This window comes from Coccinella septempunctata, chromosome 8 (assembly GCF_907165205.1).
Source record: "Coccinella septempunctata chromosome 8, icCocSept1.1, whole genome shotgun sequence".
Taxonomy (NCBI): domain Eukaryota; kingdom Metazoa; phylum Arthropoda; class Insecta; order Coleoptera; family Coccinellidae; genus Coccinella; species Coccinella septempunctata.
Window position 1 is genome coordinate 15,411,675 of NC_058196.1, and position 18,953 is coordinate 15,430,627.

Sequence of the window (18,953 nt, forward strand, 5' to 3'; positions counted from 1 at the left end):
AAACAAAAAGGAAATTTGTGCCACAAATATGTACAGCAGAATCTCAATTATTCAAACTAATTGGGAACAAGACTTTTTCGGATAATCATAAGTTCGGATAATCAAAATGTCGGATTTTTAAGATAAGATCAAACAAAGAACACAAGAACAGGTGAGTTTATTGAAATTTGAAATACATATATACATAAATAAACATTCAAATATCCAACTAATAAAAACAGTGAAATAGGTATGTACATTAAATACTTAATCTTTTTTCACAAAATATTCTAATATTTTACCTTCGCGTCCTCCGCCATTAGTCAGATAATTGAATGTTCGGATAAACTGATCAGCGTTCGGATAATTGAGGTTCTACTGTAGTTATAGATGGAGTATTTGCAATAAAGCAATTTTCCAAAATGTTTATGTGCCAAGTTTGCACTTTAGGGGTGCTTTTTGTTCATTACAGATTAGGTTAGTAATATAAAATTTTGTGTCTAACATCTAGTAACAGAGTACTATCGAGAAAAAGCGACATTGAGAATTTTACAACATACTGGTTCTAATTTAACACTTTTTCAAATTTTAAGTTGCAATTTTTTCATTGGTGGTTGGGTAGAAAAAAAAATTTGTCCCATAAATACTTATTTGGAAGCAAAACAGAAATAGCGAAATATCTTTGGATAAAATTCTCATTAAACATACAGTGTCAATTTGAGAAGGTACTACCCTTAATATCTCGACCCTCATGCAAAATCAGAAAAAAATTAAAAAAGGGAGCATTTATGGCCGTGTGCATCGCCTTATTTAAGGCGAGATTAACGTTAATACTCGATTATTTCTCTGAAACTCGAGTGCACCGAATTATTTAAGACAGGATTAACGTTAATTAGGTGATTGCTATGGTAACTGCTTAATCCTGTCTTAAATAAGTCGATGAAATCGAGTTTTAGAGGGACATTTTACGATACCTTTTGTTATGAGAATATATTTCATTACTTACATAACTGCAAGGCCGAAGTCGTATCCTTCCTCCTGAGTAAGGCAATTATCATTGGGGTTAATAACTCTCTCACACTGTAACCAATTTCTTTGAACATCGTTAAAACTCTTTGTGGATTCCTCAAGTTACATAGTGGTAAAATGATTGTCTCAAATGATTCAGAATCAAATTTTACATTCATTTCAGAGGCAGACCGCACAATTTCTAGAAGACCTGAAAAACGATTTATTTCGAAATAAATTGTGTATTAGCACTAGCAAATCAGCATAGTTTTTGAGGTTATGTCGAAAATTGGTATATGAAAAAGTTATAGATATGGCAATAGGGAATACTCCTTCTGACGAAAATGATGTATTTTTTATGAAATATCTTTGGAACGTCACATTTTGAAATAACCATTTCAACAGTTTCCCAAAAAAAATTATTTTGAGCACTTAAAAATGAAAAATGAAAATGGGTATTTGAAGTTTGAAGCGTTTTGTGAGAATTGCACAAGCTGGCAACATCGACTGAAATATGCCTTGATAATGAAGGACAACAAATACATCATCTTGATGAGATAAAAAATTTAATGGGATTTTTATGGCCGGTTGCAGTTGAGGCTCGCCAGTGAGTACGCACCTGTAAATCAACAGCTGTTATTTTATAAATAAGCTGATTGGACTTTGTTCTTCTTATTTTCTAGTAGGCGCTGTTGCAAAAATCGTGAACTTGAGACCAAACGATTTAAATTTTAAAACCCCATATTAGAAAAATGATTTTGAATAGTTTCCGCGGTGCATTTGAAAAAATCATGAATGAAACTCATAATTATTTGCATATGCAGTGATAACCCAAATTGAGGAGAATTCCCCATATTCCGGAAGTCTTAACTTCAAACTTTTTCGATACGAGATATAAATCAGCCGGAAATCTTAAAAATCATTTTCAACCCCTAAGAACCACCACCTACCCTGTTCAGAGTCCTTTTCATCAATTTAAATTCATTTATAATTTTCACTAAATTTTCGGACCAATCACATACAGCTAAGAATTTTTTTTCTCTCAAATCTGTTTGGCCTCGATCTATATAAAATTATAATCGGAAAAAATTGTACAGTAGTTATAAGTTCTTCAGAGTGATGTACTTAATTGTCTGTATACTGTCACACAGGGTGGGCAATGATAAATTATGTGAGTAGGTTGTGATTTAACCTATTAATACATCGGTTCCCACGACATTTTCAAATTCAGAGTTAGTTAGTGTCGTAGATATTAAGCTTCATTAATTTGTCAGGCAAATGTATCACCTCGAGAGGAGAGTTGACGTTGAAATTTTTAGCGTTTGCAAGACACGATAAAGCTGTCAGTCTGTATAGTGAAAGAGCTAGAGTTTTTATAACAAAAGTCATATTTCTGCGAAGAGGACTTAATCCGAGGTGTGGTGTATTCTGCTTTTTAAAACGCATTCGAACTGGTTGACAATAGAATATTGTTGAGAAAATTGTCCCGGTTTGGCCTTTCTCTGTTCTTTTTTATCATTTTAGGTCTCACTTGTCCAAATTGTCCAAATTCTGGGAATACAGTGATTTATAACATATCGGGATCTCGATAAAACAGGCATGTTTTTTCTTACTTTTGCGCTCAATCATATTTTCTTTAACACCACGTAAGGTTGAATTTAGAAAAAAAATAAGCAAAACTGAAATTTGAGTTAATCTTTGTTTAACAAAAAATATGCACGCCCCCCAAAGATCAGCAATCACATCCGATAGCGCATCTATTCAGGAATGCTAATAAAAAAACTTATTTGAAAATTCTTTCATTTAGAGTCTTGCACACCAAAATAGTGTCAAAAGTTATAATTTTTATGAATTCCCGGAAAATGTCGAATATTTCGTCGAATACCGAGGGACTCTTACTGAAGAAGCTTATTTTTCTGAACCGTTTCAACATCCCCTACTCGCAGGTATCATATTATCCATTCATTACGCCACAGCCTGTATAAATAAATGAATGAATATTAAGCTCCGCAAAGTTTTGTCATTCAGCACATGCTCCCTATTGATATTTTCGTAGGGATGGATACTCCCCCAAAGGGGTTGTACCTTCAAGACGGTGTAATACCCAAATATTTGTCCTCACGATTCTGAAGTTGTCGAGTCATGTAATTTTTGTAATATTTTCCAGTTATTGGAAATACATCCTTTAGAATGCCATAATCAGTATTTTATCACCTTGGTCCTTGAGCTGAAGTTGAGCAATTTGTTGTTTACGTGAGTACCCACACACTTTCAGTTAATGAATATTTTTGTGAATTCCGTGCGATGTGAATCTATCTATCAGCATTATGGACTAGATTTTTGTTTAACATTCAACATATTTTAACATCATATGATATATGAGAATATCTTGTATTGATAAATTTTCTCTCTCTTTCTGCCTCATGCATATCTAGTTGTCATATCACTTTTCAGTGGAATTAAAACTAGCTACCAAAATTAAGTGATATCCCTGTTCAAGCAAATAAAAAATAAATTAAAATATAATGTAATAATGATGATTATTATTTTCTACCTCACCTATTTCACCATCCCTTTTATGAGCTTCAATTAATAGTGGCCAAAAATAATGAGGCTTCAACGTACTGAAATGAGCAAGTAAATTCAAAGCAGACGAAAATAATTTATTCCTCATGGCAGCTTCAGTCACATTCTCTAGAGCATATTCATTCAAACCAGCCTGCTTCAAGTCGTCTGCGATCTCCACAATCTTATCTAAAGGCTGAAAAAGTACCATTCATGAATAATACAAGAACTTGCTTCTTTTCATTAGTCTACTTGGAATATTCAAAAGAACTTTCTTTAAATATTATAGAATCAGTTCTGGCTTTGCGGTGCCACACATTCGCGTATTCGGCAAATACTCGTTTATTGGAATATTTGTAAGTAATATACTGTTCAAAAACCTGAGTGAATACATGTAATAATACACAGGGTGAGTCTTTGACTCGTATAAATATTTTAACAGTAGATTCTTGAGGTCAAATGAAATACTATTTTCACGATTTTGATTCGGCGTTCATGGCGTTTTTAAATTTTTATAATGAGCTATGCCACCTCTGCAGAAACAAAATTCCCTTCAGAATAACAAGCTAAATCTATGACACTACACATTTATGGATCTTTCAAACGGAGTTGCATTCAGCCTAAATACCCAATTTTCCGAATCAAATTTTATTACTCAGAATAAACCCCCTCTAGATGATTTTTTTTAACTAGAGGGGGTTTATTCTGAGTAATAAAATTTGATTCGGAAATTTGGGTATTTAGGCTGAATGCAACTCCATAAATGTGTGAAATTATGTAAAAACTTACTGAGGTTTTCGATTAACTACTTAGAATAATGTTAATTAGGGGTGATAATACAATAATCTAGAATTGATATGAGCTAAAATCGCTATCCTTAATCACAAACTCGCCCTATAATTCAAACATAATAGTTCGAAAAACAGCAATTTTAGGTAATTCCATAAAATTCTAATTATTTTGGAAACGGTACATTTTCGCTGAAATAATATTGGTGTCAATCTATAGAATTTGGTTTACTCTATCGTGGTGCTATGTTTGATTCGCTTGTTTTAGGACACCCTGTATATTATGATTTATAATGAGGATAAATTCAGATGCATACTACCCGCTGATATGAATATCAACAAGTGTTACGATCTGAATTGAACTAGCCAATTTGCCATCGTCAAGGCCCCAAATGAAGTACGCTCCACCGAAGAAAAGCATATGCTGACCATGGTTTCGGCCTCATTTGGCCTCATCAGAGCAACATAGCATTTTTCTACGGTGGAGAACGCTTGGAATTGATGGAACTTTATTCAATATTGTCGTGTTCTACTGGGTACTATACATTTACCCAGAGCGCCACCCAATATGAAACGGTGTCCGATTCAATCCCCTCCAGATAGAAACCAAGACGAAGACAATAGCGTATGTCCCATATTTTCCCCAATTCAGTACGTCGATTCGCTTTGCAAACGTCAGACGCATGATGAATTGAGAAGTCTGGGAACGCGTTCAGATCACGGCAGAAATGATGCCAGCGGTAAATAATAAAGAATGATCACGCCTAAACGGGGAGGCAATGAATACAATAATGAGGCCGAAACCATGGTCAGCATCTGCTTTTCTTCGGTGGAGCGTACTCCATTTGGGGCCTTGACGATGGCAAATTGGCTAGTTCAATTCATATCGTAACACTTGTTGATATTCATATCAGCGGGTAGTATGCATCTGAATTTATCCTCATTATTGTATTAATTGCCTCCCCGTTTAGGCATGATCATTCTTTATTATTATGATTTATTTGATAAAATAAGCAATAATTTTAACCATATTTCAAGTACAATATATTACTTACTGCTGAACAAAGAAGCATTTCTCTCAAAATACACCCTCCATAAACAGTATCTGGCTTAACATCTACAAAGGTTTTGTATATTTCAAAGGCAGCATCATATTTTCCATAATGTACCAAATTTATACAAAGTTGCTCTAACTCGATAAAGAAATGTCTGCTGAGCAATGTTTTATCAACTAAGTTTGTAAGCTGAAATCAGTAAAATATTAATATCTAAGAGGAGTTTATACCACGTGACTTTCGCGCCATTCGTATAAGGGGGAAAGACTACCAGAATGTGGGGTGTTTCCGGAACATTTGAAAGATAAGTAGGAGTTACGAATATTACAATAGTTTTCACTTTCGTCGAAAAGATGGCAGCACTTAACGAACGTCTTTTTTCAATTTTACCAGGATACGATTTGTAGCCAATGGCGAGACTTTTCGAGAAAATTTTTTATGTGGAAATTTAAAGAAGAGATAATTGTTTCTTCATACGGAAATGAATATTTTCCGGCACTACTTTTAGAGGCCTCAGAAATCGTGCTTCTGAATTTATTCAAGCTAATTTGTCCAGTCTAACATTACCGTTATATAGGGTTTTTCAACAAGAGGTGACGGGTTTTGGTAGTAAATAAAATACAAAATAAACTAGATAATTTTAATATTCTTTCAGTAATCTTTAACATAAATTATTACAATTAGGTATGAAAAACAATATCTGTCAAATAGCGCAACGGCTTCTGTGACATAACACGACTCTCTTGGAAAAATTTGAGATTAAGTTGTAACACGATACACATTTGTGGTAGAATTTCTCAAATCTCGTGTTTTGAATCCGGAATGGCTCCTGGATGGTTCGCGTAAACCTTACTTTTAACATAGCCCCCACCCAAAGTAATCTAGGGGCATCGCACGATCTTTGCCGCCAGTTGACATCACCATTCTTCCTCTGAATTTCGTCTGCAATAAGACTATAGTTTCTCGGGCGGTGTGACATGTTGCACCATTCTGTTGAAACCACATACTTTGAACTTCCATACCCCCTAAAGCTGGCCACAAAAATTCGTTTATCATGACTCGGTAATGTTCACCATTGACGTTTACCGCTTGACCATCTTCATTTTTCGGAATATAAGGAGACCGGCGGGCACGAGAGGGGGGGGGCGAATGAGGGGGAACTGAGCGGGGTTCCACACCACCCAAAGCACCAGCAGATCCTCAAGGATCTTATTTGCTGACATATACGTCACGCAAATAAACTTGCAGCACTGCATAGCGGCAACCGATATTCTTCGGTTGCGGCTGGCAAAGTTGCACACATTTTTAACTCTGATTCAGGAGCCCTGGATTAGGGGAGGCGAGGTGAGGGGCCTTGCCTTCAAAGGTGGTAGGCTCTTCTGCTCGCCCAAGGATACGAATCCGAGAGCGTGTATACTTGCTTCCACTGATTTAAGGGCTCAATTTTACTAACAAATTTCTGTTTCAGAGATCTGGTAGCGGTTCAGATTCTAGACTGTAGAGAACCGCTGGAGAATCTAGTGGTGTGTTCGGCATACCTTCCCTACGACTCCCCGGACCCACCGCCATCAAGGGAATTGGAGGAGCTGGTCGAATTCTGTCAACGGAAGGGATGGCCCTTGCTCGTTGGGTGTGACGCTAATGCCTATCACATTTTGTGGGGTGGCACTGGGGTCAACCCGAGGGGTGAGGCGATAATTGACTTTCTATATTCAACAAGTCTTAACCTACTCAATAGAGGTGATGAGCCGACCTTCGTTACTTCGAGTAGAAGGGAGGTGCTCGACATAACTTTGTGTAGCAGTTCCATCGCTGACTTCATCGAGAATTGGCGTGTTGCAACGGAAGTGATCTCTCAATCAGATCACCGACACATCTGCTTCACTATCAAAGGGAACAGAATTTCAAAGGAACCAGAAATCTTCAGGAATCCGAGAAGAACAGATTGGTCCGATTACTTGACAGACCTCTCTGACAACCTGGGACAGGAGAACCTTGTACCAAAGACCACGAGAGAATTGGACACTGCTGCTGACAAGCTGCAGGAGTGCATTATCCCAGCCTACCACAGCAGTTGTAGACCTCAATTTCGAAGACCAAAGGGTCAGACGAAGTGGTGGACACCTGAGCCGACTGATGCCAGACTTACTAGCAGGCATGTCTTTAACAGGGCAATGAGATCTGGCCTTGGAAATGACTGGGATGATTACAAATCGGCGTGAATTGTGGAGGCGCTTCTGTAGCGACATAAAGGGTGCACCTGAAGCCAATCGGCCCAGGAAGATACTCTCTGCAGGAGGCACAGTCACGATAGACTACTTAAAGCTTCCTACCGGGCATAGAACATGCTCAGAGAAAGAAAGCTTAACACATCTCCTAGAGGCGCATTTTCCGGGCTTCACAGAGAACAACAACACGCAGGATGAGCGCTAACGACATGCCTCACGAGAAGACTGGAAGTTGGCTTCACAAGTGGTGACACAGTCTCGAATCCGATGGGCTATTAACGGATTCGAGACCTACAAAGCAGCGGGAGAGGACGGCATAATTCCGGCACTCCTTATTAAGGGACTGGATGTGTTGTCTTCCCCACTGCTCCACATTCTCCGAGCGAGTTTAGCTCTATGACATATACCATTGCCCTGGAGAAAGGTGCGGGTTGTTTTCATATCCAAACCTGGCAAACCCACGCATACGAGAGCGAACGACTTTCGTCCAATAAGCCTTTCCTCGTTTCTAACCAAGACGCTGGAGAGATTGGTAGAAAGATATATTTATTTTATTTATTTATTTAATGCTTACAAGGAATACAAACAGGCTTAGCCCACAGAACAGTATTCACCTATTAAAAACTACAAATACATCGCTTCAAACTATCACAAGTAAAAGGAACAATAGAGTTGTTTTTGCTTTATGAAAGAGTATTCCTGAGACTTCGCTTCAGATTTTTAAGTGTTATATTGAAGATGTCCAAGTCAATGCAAATGTTATTATATGCAGTGATCATCCTAAAAATTGGAGCATTCTGTGCACTGTTCGTCCTCCGAAAAGGAGCATAAAATGTGTCTCTATTTCTCAATCTAATATCAGGGACTCTGAACGGAATTGACTGCAATATATCCGGTACACGAAATATACCATTGACAATTTTATACAGAATAGTAATGTCAGCCATTTGTCGACGATTTCTTAGGTCCATTATACCAAATTTCTCCCGGATATGTGAGTACTCATGATTACTATAGACGATATTATTCTTGAAGGCTAGGAATCTGAGAAATTTGTTTTGTATTCTCTCAATTCTCTCTATATAGCATTTGTATTGAGGATTCCAAATTGTTGATGCGAAATTCAGTCGACTATAAATATACGAGTAATATAACACCAAAAATGTTTTATTATTTTTAAAAGTTCTACAGTGCCGAAGAACGTATCCGAGCAACCTATTGACATCCCGTAGAAGATTTTCGACATGCTGATCGAATAAGAGCTTTCTGTCAAACGTTACCCCTAAATCCTTAATATGGTCTACCTGCGAAAGAGAATAATCCGCCATGGTGTATTGATGCTCTATAAGTTGTACATTTCTACTAAAAATAACCTTGTGGCATTTGTTATAATTCAGGAAAAGATTATTCTCTGCACAATAATTTAATAATCTATCAATGTCCTGCTGTATCAGAATAATATCCTCCACTCCCTTAACTCCTCTGAAAAATTTTAGGTCGTCGGCATACAACAGAAAAATGCAATTTCTGAAACATTTTCCTATAGTGTTTAAATATATAATAAAAAAGAGTGGTCCCAGGTGAGAACCCTGGGGCACCCCTGAAGTATTACAAAATGTGGCAGATCGAACGCCATTTATTGTCACAAATTGAGACCTCCTACTTATATAAGAGGAAATCCATCTTAAAAGATCCCCGCATATACCCACTTCAGCGAGCCTCCGAAGCAATTTCGCATGACTTATTTTATCAAAGGCCTTCTTAAAGTCCGTACAAATAACATCAACCTGAGTTTGTTGGTCCATGGTTCTCTGAAGATACTCAGTAAATGTCAAAAGATTAGTTTCGATGGTCTTTCCTTTTTGAAAACCATGTTGTTGATCGATTATCATATTCTTAGTATGATTATAAATATATTTATGAACCAACGACTCAAAAATTTTTGGGATAATGGATATTATGCTTATTGGCCTATAGTTTTTAATTTCATTAATCGGGCCGCTTTTATGTACTGGAGTTATAGATGAGATCTTCCACTGTTCCGGAAATGTTGCAGTACTCAAGGAAAAATTAAAAATGTGGAGTAGAGGGAGGGCTAAAGATTGTGCACAACTTTTCAGCAATATTGGAGGAATACCGTCAGGTCCAGTGCCTTTAGAGACATCAACAGATCTTAATGCACCCATTACTTCGTCCAATTCGAAAACCACACTCGTCAGGTAATCACTACTATATAAATTTTGAGTGCATTCAAAAGCTGAACTACCCTGATCTTCCGCAGTTTCATAAACCCCATGAACAAATTTAGCAAAGAGCTCAGCTATGTCCCCCGAGTTATTGCCTCTTTCACGCCCGAGATTCATCTCGACAGGAAAACGAGAATTTTTATTCTTACGAGCAACATGCCTAAAAAATTTTTTCGGACAAATAGTAACCTCATCCTCTATCCTTTCCAAATAATACTTGTGATCCAAAAATATAAGTTTTTTACATAGTGATCTCAAGTTTCTGAAATGACGAAAATCATCCAAGTTCTGATATTTCTTCCACTTTTTATGAATTCTTTGTTTTGTTTTGATTAGTTTAATAGTTTTCATGGAGAAAAAAAGAGGAAATTTTTTATTTCTTTTTGTCTGAGGAACACTCTCTCTTACAATATCGTTCACAATTTGATAAAAAATATCCACCCTGAGATTCACATCACCCCGGAGAACATCAACCCAATCTACCGCTTCAAACCTTTCATTTATCAAATCGTAGTTGGCTTTCTTAAAGTTGAACGTGAATAAGTTCGCTCTGTTTTCTGAATAATGTGTAGTTTTAACATTAAAAGTAAATTCTAGCGAGGGATGGTATTCATCCTCCCTTACAAATGGGTTTTCATTTTTCATCAAATGAGCAACATTATTTTCAGTACACAAAACAAGATCAAGCAGTTTCCCATTTTTATTTAATACATTATTGAATTGAACTAGTTCCATGAAACAAAATGTATCAACTATACGGGAAGAATATACATCAACATTAGTTGCAACCAATATATTTTCTCTGTCATTCTGACTTACCCATCTGACGGAAGGGCAGTTGAAATCACCACACATCAACAAAATATTATCCTTGATGGTCAATTTATTCAATTCAAGTTTGGAGAGAAATGAAGCAGTAGCAAGTTCATCGCCCGGTGGTAGATAGACACAGCACAAATACATCCTTATGTTATTTAACCTAACCTCAACCCATACATCCTCCGCTTCACTATTAAAGTTCACCAGCACTTCAGGTCTTAGACTATTTCTCACCGCAATGAATACTCCGCCACCCTCCTTCATGAAAGAAGATGCAGAGCTACGATCTCTGCGGAAGATTGAGTATTGGCTCTCATCAATTAATTCGGAGTTAACCACAGTATCATTTAGCCATGATTCCGTTATAAAAATTATATCATGAAAATTAGATATGACATTCAGTTTGAAAGTACACAATTTAGTTCGTAATCCACGAACATTTTGATAGGCAATACTTAGAGACATAGTGATCCGTGTACTTCAGATATTTCATGTTAGCTTACATTTGTTAGGAAAGCTATTTTGTTATCATCTTCAAATCAGATTCACTCATTATGTGTAAGATCTTTGAGGTGTCATCTTTTCGTGCGAGTATGTTTCCATTCTGAACCCAGACATATTTAAAATTGTTGTTATGAGCCGCTTCTCTAGCACTTTTGTAAAGTATTTTATTTACTGTTGTGAGATGTTCGTTGATGAAGCATCTTGGGGAAACATTATCAATTTTGAACCCTTGTTTACCTCCCTGTTCAGTACGTTTCAATTTAACAGCTGCTAAGAAGTTTTGCTTCTCAATTTTTGATCTAAATTTGACAACGATGTTCTTGGGTTTATTTGTTAACTTGGTTGGTACTCTAGTTATGAAGTCCAGTCCTTCAGGCCGCACTTCGTGATTCACATAAGAGCTAATCTTAGTCATTATCTCAAACAAGTTCTCATTTTTTTTCTCAGGTACATCCATTATTTCTATGTTATTCTCTCTCGAGTGTTGCTCTAACTTGTTCATACGATGATTCAGGTCGGAGATTTCCTTTTTCATTGATTCATTTTCCTTCTTTAACTGATTAGTAAGTTTAATCGTGTCATCCAATTTCGACAATTTCTTCTCGAAGTCGGTGATCTTGCCCGAGCAGAATTCCACAGATGTACGTAGTTCGCGTACATTCCTATTCAAGTCTGCAATTATCTTCGTTAGATTCTCGATACCCGCGACTTCAGTGCGATCGCCGTCGATGTCCTCCCCATCTGATTCGACAGGTAAATCTGTTATATCCCTCATTGATCGGCATTTGACGCACAACCAGTTTCCACCGGGAAGATTGTTTATTAAAGACAGATGGTTTTTCGTCACATCAGAGCATCGATTGTTCGCATGGAAAAACTGCCTGCATGCACCGCCACATTGCAGACCTGGCGACTTTCCAGTGAGAGAATTAGTACACTTTCCACAAATTTTCATTGTAGAAGACGAGTATAAGAGTTTCTCCAACAAAAATACGAGTATCCACAGAACTTGTATCGAATTATATGGAAGTTGAAATTTGTTATTCAATATTTCCACGATATATTCACTTCTTTGAAGAGCACAACAAGAGCACAAGAGCACATATATCAGGGATGGTGCGTTACAGGCGTAGCCATTACACCCCTGCCAGCATGCTTACCAAATAGGCAAATCAGTAGATTCTGCTCTTCACTCGGTAGTTAACTGCATTGAGGACGGACTGCATCACAAAGAATGGACACTGGCTGTATTCCTGGATATAGAGGGTGCATTCAACAACACTGCGTTTGGCGCGATGCAAGCTGCGTTGTCCAAACATGGCGTGGAACCGACACTTTGTCATTGGGCGAGGTATCTGCTGAGGGATCACAGCATAACTGCTATGCCAGCCGGATCGACAATCTGGGGCTCACCGGGAAGGGGATGTCCGCAGGGAGATGTTTTATCACCTCTACTGTGGAATCTTGTCCTGAATGGGCTCCTGGTCGAGCTGACAAGGGCTGGGCTCGTTGTTGTGACCTATGCGGATGTCCTTGTCCTACTGATCAGAGGTAATCAGTGTCATCTTCGATCTGATGCAGAATGCTCTGCGTATGATTGAACGATGGTGCTTAGAGAACGAACTCTCGGTTAACCCCGGTAAAACAGAGATATTTCTTTTACTAGGAGGAGGGTGCCCCACAACATCAAGCTTCCTAGCTTGTTTGGGATTGGGCTCACCCTATCCGAGCAAGTTCGATATCTCGGTGTGACACTGGACCACAAGTTATTGTGGAACAAACACATTGAGACTCAATCGAGCAAGGCTAATGTAATTTTTTTGGTCTTATCGGAAAGTGCTTGGTAAAGGATGGGGCTTCAAACAACACATTATGCACTGGTTGTACACTGTAGTGGTGAGGCCTATCCTTACCTACGCATCAGTGGTGTGGTGGACTTCCATGGGGAAGAACTCCAGCCGCACCATTATGACTAGATGTCAGAGGAACGTATGTCTAACCATCACAGGCGCTCTGAGATCCACCCCTACGGCAGCTATGGAGTGTCCGTTGGGCTTACCACCTTTGGACCTTGTAGTTACACAGGTGGCTATGAAGACAGCTCTTAGAGTTTGGGAACAGGGATAATGGCGCGATAGAGGACTATTCAGGGGGCATGCAAGGGCTCTTAAGATGGTGAGGGATGCCAACGCATCCCTTCTCCATAGAGGGGACCGCGCGGGCACCAGCTTCTACTTTGCCGAACCCTACAGGGTAATTGTCCGTGACAGAGACCTATGGTCTACACCAAACAGGCTTCTTCTTCTCTGATGAGCCTGAAAGTCCCACTTGGTTCACCAATGGCTCTGTGATGCCCACAGGGACTGGAGTGGGAATTGTTCCATAGTGCAGGCTGTTGTGTGCTGTTTTAGCCTGCACACTGGAGAATATCCGCAGAGGGTACTCCGGAAAACACATCTATATTTGTTGTGACAGTCAGGGAACCCTGAAATCCCTTTCTGAGGAAAAGGTTAACTCACACCTAGTAGAGGAATGCAGGGAGGCTCTGCGGGAGCTGATAACATTGTGAAAGTTATCTGGTGCTCGGCTCACGCAGGACTTCCGGGGAACGAGAAGGCAGACATACTTGCAAAGCAGGGAGCCCGCCCAGCTTTTGTTGGTCCGGGACCGGCGCTGCCTATTTGTCGTATATCTGTCAAGAACTTCTTCAATAGATGGCTGGACAGGAAATTTTCCTCTGGATGGAGCATGAGAGGTGGTCTTAGACAATCGAGGCTTCTCATTGAGAGACCATCCTCTGTGCCTGAGTTCAAAAAACTCTTAGCTCTTGAGAGGAAACAACTGAGTCTAGTGACTGGAGCACTGACTGGCCATTTGTTTAATAAACACTTAAATAGAATGGGACTGACTAGCTGTTCCCTGTGCCGCTGGTGCAGGAGCACGGAGGAAACGGTTGAACACATTATTTCCTTCTGTATCAACCTTGAAGACTTAAGGATGACACACCTAGGAAACACAACACCCACAACTCCTATGGTGAGAGGGACACCTCTCTGTCGACTTGTGGCATTTTTGTCAGCATGTCACAGAGTTTAAGTCTCTCCAACTACAAGCGGACGAACAATGGGTCACGAGGCTTCAGTTCAGCCCGGTGGGGCACCGCAAGTAGAAGAAGATGAAGGTGCCCCATCCCACATAGCGCACCAAACAGGCACAAGTTGGGAGTGCATAGGCTTTTCGTATATGCGTCCTGGATTTTCAATGCCCCAAATGCGAAAGTTTTGTGTTTACATACCCACCTAAATGAAAGTGGGCTTCATCGCTAAACATTATCCTCTTGCATAAGTCATTATCAACGCCTGATTTTGCAGTATCCAATTAGCAAACGTACGGCGTACGGCGCGCGGCGCTGCAAGTGGTCGGCTGACTTTAATTCTTGAGTTAACCGTATATTGTATGGGTGGAGAGAAAAATCTTTTGTTAAAATTAGCCACATGGTAGTTTTTCTAAGAGTAAAGTGCTGCGCACGTCGTGGGACAGACATTTCTGGATCTGCAGCCACACTTTCACGAACCGCTGCTGTGTTATCCACAGAAAGGCATGCACGTTCATGTACTGGAGACTTCACATCTCGGACAGATACATCAGTTCCAAACTTAAGCACAAAACTGCGAATCGTTTTTTCTGTTGGGCTGTTATGGGGACCAAAGTAATCACGAATTCTGAGAAATGTCTTTATGACAGAAGACTCGTTTTCTCAATAAGTTTTCCAATGTAAGCACGCTGTTCTATATATATTATAAATATAATCTTTCAACATCAGGTACCTCTTCTTGAAGAACCCTATATTATATCTTTATATTATCCTGATTTTCCACAGGTATCGAAATACCCCTCAGAAGCTCACCGAGCTTGTACCACTTCAGATAACCACTTGAGTTCTGTGTAGGCTTTGTTAATCTATCCCTACGCCATTTCAGGCACCGTACTGTTATTTTTAACCTAACAGTAAATGATGGCCCGCACCCGTATCGATGAAAAAAATTTGTATTCTATCCCGGGTATACTAATCCGACGCCTTAACTACCAAGCCACGGGCGCTATGGAAATGCAGGTTGGACCTGGAGGGAGACCATTGTTCTTCCGCATGAAGTTTGGAGAACTCAAAAACAGCTCACAGAAATGCCGCGAGCCGACAAAGACTATAGCAGGCATGGGCAAACTTTTTGAGGGGAGGGCCAGATAAAATGAAAAATTACCTAGGCGGGCCAAAAAAAATACACATTTTTACAAGTGATTAACTTTTTTTCGATTTTTACATCAAACATGACTAACATCCTAAAAAATTAAAAAAAAAATTACAAAAATTAATTATTGTTCGGTAGGATACGAAAGAGTATGTGAAAAATGAAACTGTGATTGAGCTTCTAAGAATTGTCCATACTCTGGTAGAAATTGGCCGTGATGATGCTAAAAGCTGGTTACTAAAGGTGCCAACAGTGGGCCCAAGTCATAATGCGCATTATTCAAAAATCTAATATAGGATTTTTGCGGAAGCGTTAAATTAGTCAGACGTGACGTTGACACGTGTATTCCGACGTTCCCACATTGAACGCTTCCCAGCAAAATCCGATGTTAGATTTTTGAATCATGCGCATTATGACATGGGCCCACGTCACGTTAGAGTATTCTGTAGGCACATTTATAGTCGGTTGCTTACGCTGCTATTCATAGTTTCATAGTGGAAAACACCTGTTCACATAACAATGAAATATGCCCACGATACCAGATTCCGCCCGTCATATTTGGTGCTCCTCCCTCCAGTAGTATTGTTGTAAAAATTAGTCAAAGGTACTTTGAAGGACGTGATTGTTTGTTTCTTGAAATTTTTGAAAAATATGTGATATTTTTGTTGCTCTCATCAATGAAAATCAAAAGGTCAAAAATACTTCGAATTACACAGACGTTGACAACGAACCAAACGAAAATTTTAATGCTTGATTCGTTACTAACCACCACGAGCATAATATCATCATCTCAGTAACCGTGCTGTTGATTGCTATAACTCGAGGTCCCAAGACTCCCAAGCAAATCCAAAATAATTTAGTTTAGAATTGAGAGAACTAGAACACTACACCTATGCTAAGTTGCGCGCAAACTTTGCTAAACTAAAATTAATGTTAGATCCAATAAAATTAATACCGTTCTTAAAGCTCAAAAATTTTCATTTAGAAGGAAACCGTTACTTAATCGATTCAAACTACGCAGAATCGAATAATTGAATAAATTTTCATGTATTAATCACACTTGAATACTACCTTCATGTTTGGAGCTCAGCAACAAGCCATTCGTTGCAAGTTTTGGATTCCATGCATCACTATTTGTGTTCTGTGATGCAGTCCTTGGAACATCAAAGGAGATTTGGCGACTTTTGCTTTTTCTGGGGATTACAAGAAATAATGCCAGCCGCTGCCAGATGCACACGCAGTACTAAGGCTGAGCCTCGAGCACAACTCTATGCAATTTGAATAACAAATTGGTGGACTTTTATTTGAGGGATTCAGGGCTGAAGTGAACAAAGTCCATGCAGCCTAGTTTTGAGATACATGACATAGAAGTTGTTTATCACCAATTAATTCAAAAGTGACTTCTTTAGATTTGTGTAAAGTGAATGTAAGCATATGCTTATATTCTAACCTAAGTCATGTATCCCAAAACTAGGCTGCATGGACTTGGTTCATTTCAGCAGCTATGAAGCCCCCATTTATCAGTCCTTCTTCCACCTAATACGTTTCCAGCTAATTTGTCGTCTTCGATGTATAATTTTCAACATTTTAAGAGGATAATAAACAGTACGCAACTTACACTTTGAGACAACTCGGTATTAGGTGACATTGCTTTTCCTTATCAGGCGGTCAAACTTAGAAAACAAAAATACTGGTGATTGTTTCAAAATCTTGACGCGGGCCGGTTTAGACTTTCATGTGGGCCGGACCTTGTCCGCGGGCCGTAGTTTGCCCATGCTTAGACTATAGTAATAGTGAGTGTTGGTGTCCCTCAATTCAGTGAGGTTGCTATTTCCAGTGAAAATACATAGATGTACAAGACTCATTCTGTATATTTTGATTAAATTATGTTGATTGTAAAATATCAACCAAGTTGGTTATAGATGATTAAGCAGAATAAAACAAATATCGATTGAAATTTATTCTGGGGGGATTCTGCATTTCTTAATAAACTTTTTAGGGTTTTCACTCCCAATCTCTGAAATAAAATCAATTAAAAATGAAATAAACGATTTGCTCCTGCGTAAATTCTTGAACTAATTTTTGTTTGTTTTTACAACAAAAAATTATAATTTCAACGTTATTTATTTTCAGTTCATTGTCAGGCAACAATTTTTTCTAGTTAATTTGATACTGACAAATTAGTGCAAGAATTTACACAGGAGCAAATTGTTTATTTTATTTTCAATTGATTTTGTATTTATAAAGAATAAAACAAATCTTCATTCCTTCAGAAGCAAGAAGGAACAATCTGAATAAATATACAATCTTTCACTTTTGCAGTAAACTCACAAGTTTGACTCCAGCATGATTTCCACTATATCCCAATGATTCCAACAGTGATAATATCATATCCTCACTATAACTGATTTTGTATAGCTCCAGAGCATCATTGAATTCTTTCAAGTCTTTTCTCTGTGATAGTCCCTTGATGATGAAAAACAAAGTTTCACTGCTTTCTTTAAGTTTTGCCGTGTTCATTGTTTGCACTATGTTAAGAGCTGACTGCAGACCTCTATAGAAATTTAGTTAAATTTTGGATTATTTGATAGTCATTCAAACTTACCCCTCAATAGCATGAGCCAGAACAAGGTAGTTGAACACACTTTCATCCAAAACATACTGTCTGTTCTTCATTTCAGCCAATACTTTAAATGCCTTGTCATTATCTCCACACTCACAAACATTTTGCAATATTAACTTTAGTATATTAGGTGTTATATTATTTCCAAGAGAAGAAATTAATAGTTCTACATCTAAACATTGCTTATTTTTTGTACATATACTAATATAGGATTCATAAACTTTCTCTGAGAATTTTCCAGTGATTTCAAACTTTTTCAGTACAGCCTCACATAAATTGTGCTTAGTTTTAATATTTTCACTAGGAATAGAATTACTGCAGCAATCAAGTAGGAGTAATACTTGTTTTTCAGTCAAATTGTCTGAAATAGTTTCATTAAATTTAAACTATGTCATTGATCATACATTGCATACTCACCGTCTTTGATAGTAGTGAAGAGTTGTGACATCTGTTCAACTTGTATTCTTTGTTGATTACTTAAGTATAAAAGCAATTCATCGAAACTCGATACTTCTCGTTTTGGTATGATTCGACCTTCTTCGAAGGCAGAACTAACTGTATTATAATATCTAGGAATGATTCTTCCATTTGAATAGATTCTTCTGTTGTGTCGAATAACCGTATCCACTGTTTCCAGAGTAAAAGAATTGAAGAATCTTTGACAAAATCTCAGACAATGATACATTTCAATATATGAACATTTGTTTGAAATGGAAGTTTAAATTATTAAATAAATATTGAACTTTAAATATTTTGACTTTCAATGTAAGGTTAGGTCAAAAATCATAGAGAAAAAGTAGGGAGTCGCAGAACGGTGAGCTGAAGCGGAGTTAATCTTTTTGTTAATTATAAACCTAGGCCGAAGACTTTTTTATTTTTTGTTATTGTCTG

At 38.1% G+C, this 18,953-nt stretch overlaps 1 protein-coding gene across 1 annotated transcript in view; it reads right to left on the reverse strand.

The window, feature by feature from the left end:
* Window positions 1-18,850, reverse strand: part of LOC123318922 (leucine-rich PPR motif-containing protein, mitochondrial) — a 44,916-nt gene extending 26,066 nt beyond the window's left edge. The window contains exons 1-6 of the mRNA XM_044905708.1: window positions 18,480-18,850; window positions 18,045-18,423; window positions 17,771-17,993; window positions 5,396-5,584; window positions 3,547-3,748; window positions 986-1,198 (exon numbers count right to left, since the gene is read on the reverse strand). Coding sequence (XP_044761643.1) covers window positions 986-1,198; window positions 3,547-3,748; window positions 5,396-5,584; window positions 17,771-17,993; window positions 18,045-18,423; window positions 18,480-18,747 — 1,474 coding nt within the window. The 5' untranslated portion in view covers window positions 18,748-18,850. The remainder of the gene's footprint in view (window positions 1-985; window positions 1,199-3,546; window positions 3,749-5,395; window positions 5,585-17,770; window positions 17,994-18,044; window positions 18,424-18,479) is intronic.
* Between the last annotated feature and the right edge of the window lie 103 nt (window positions 18,851-18,953).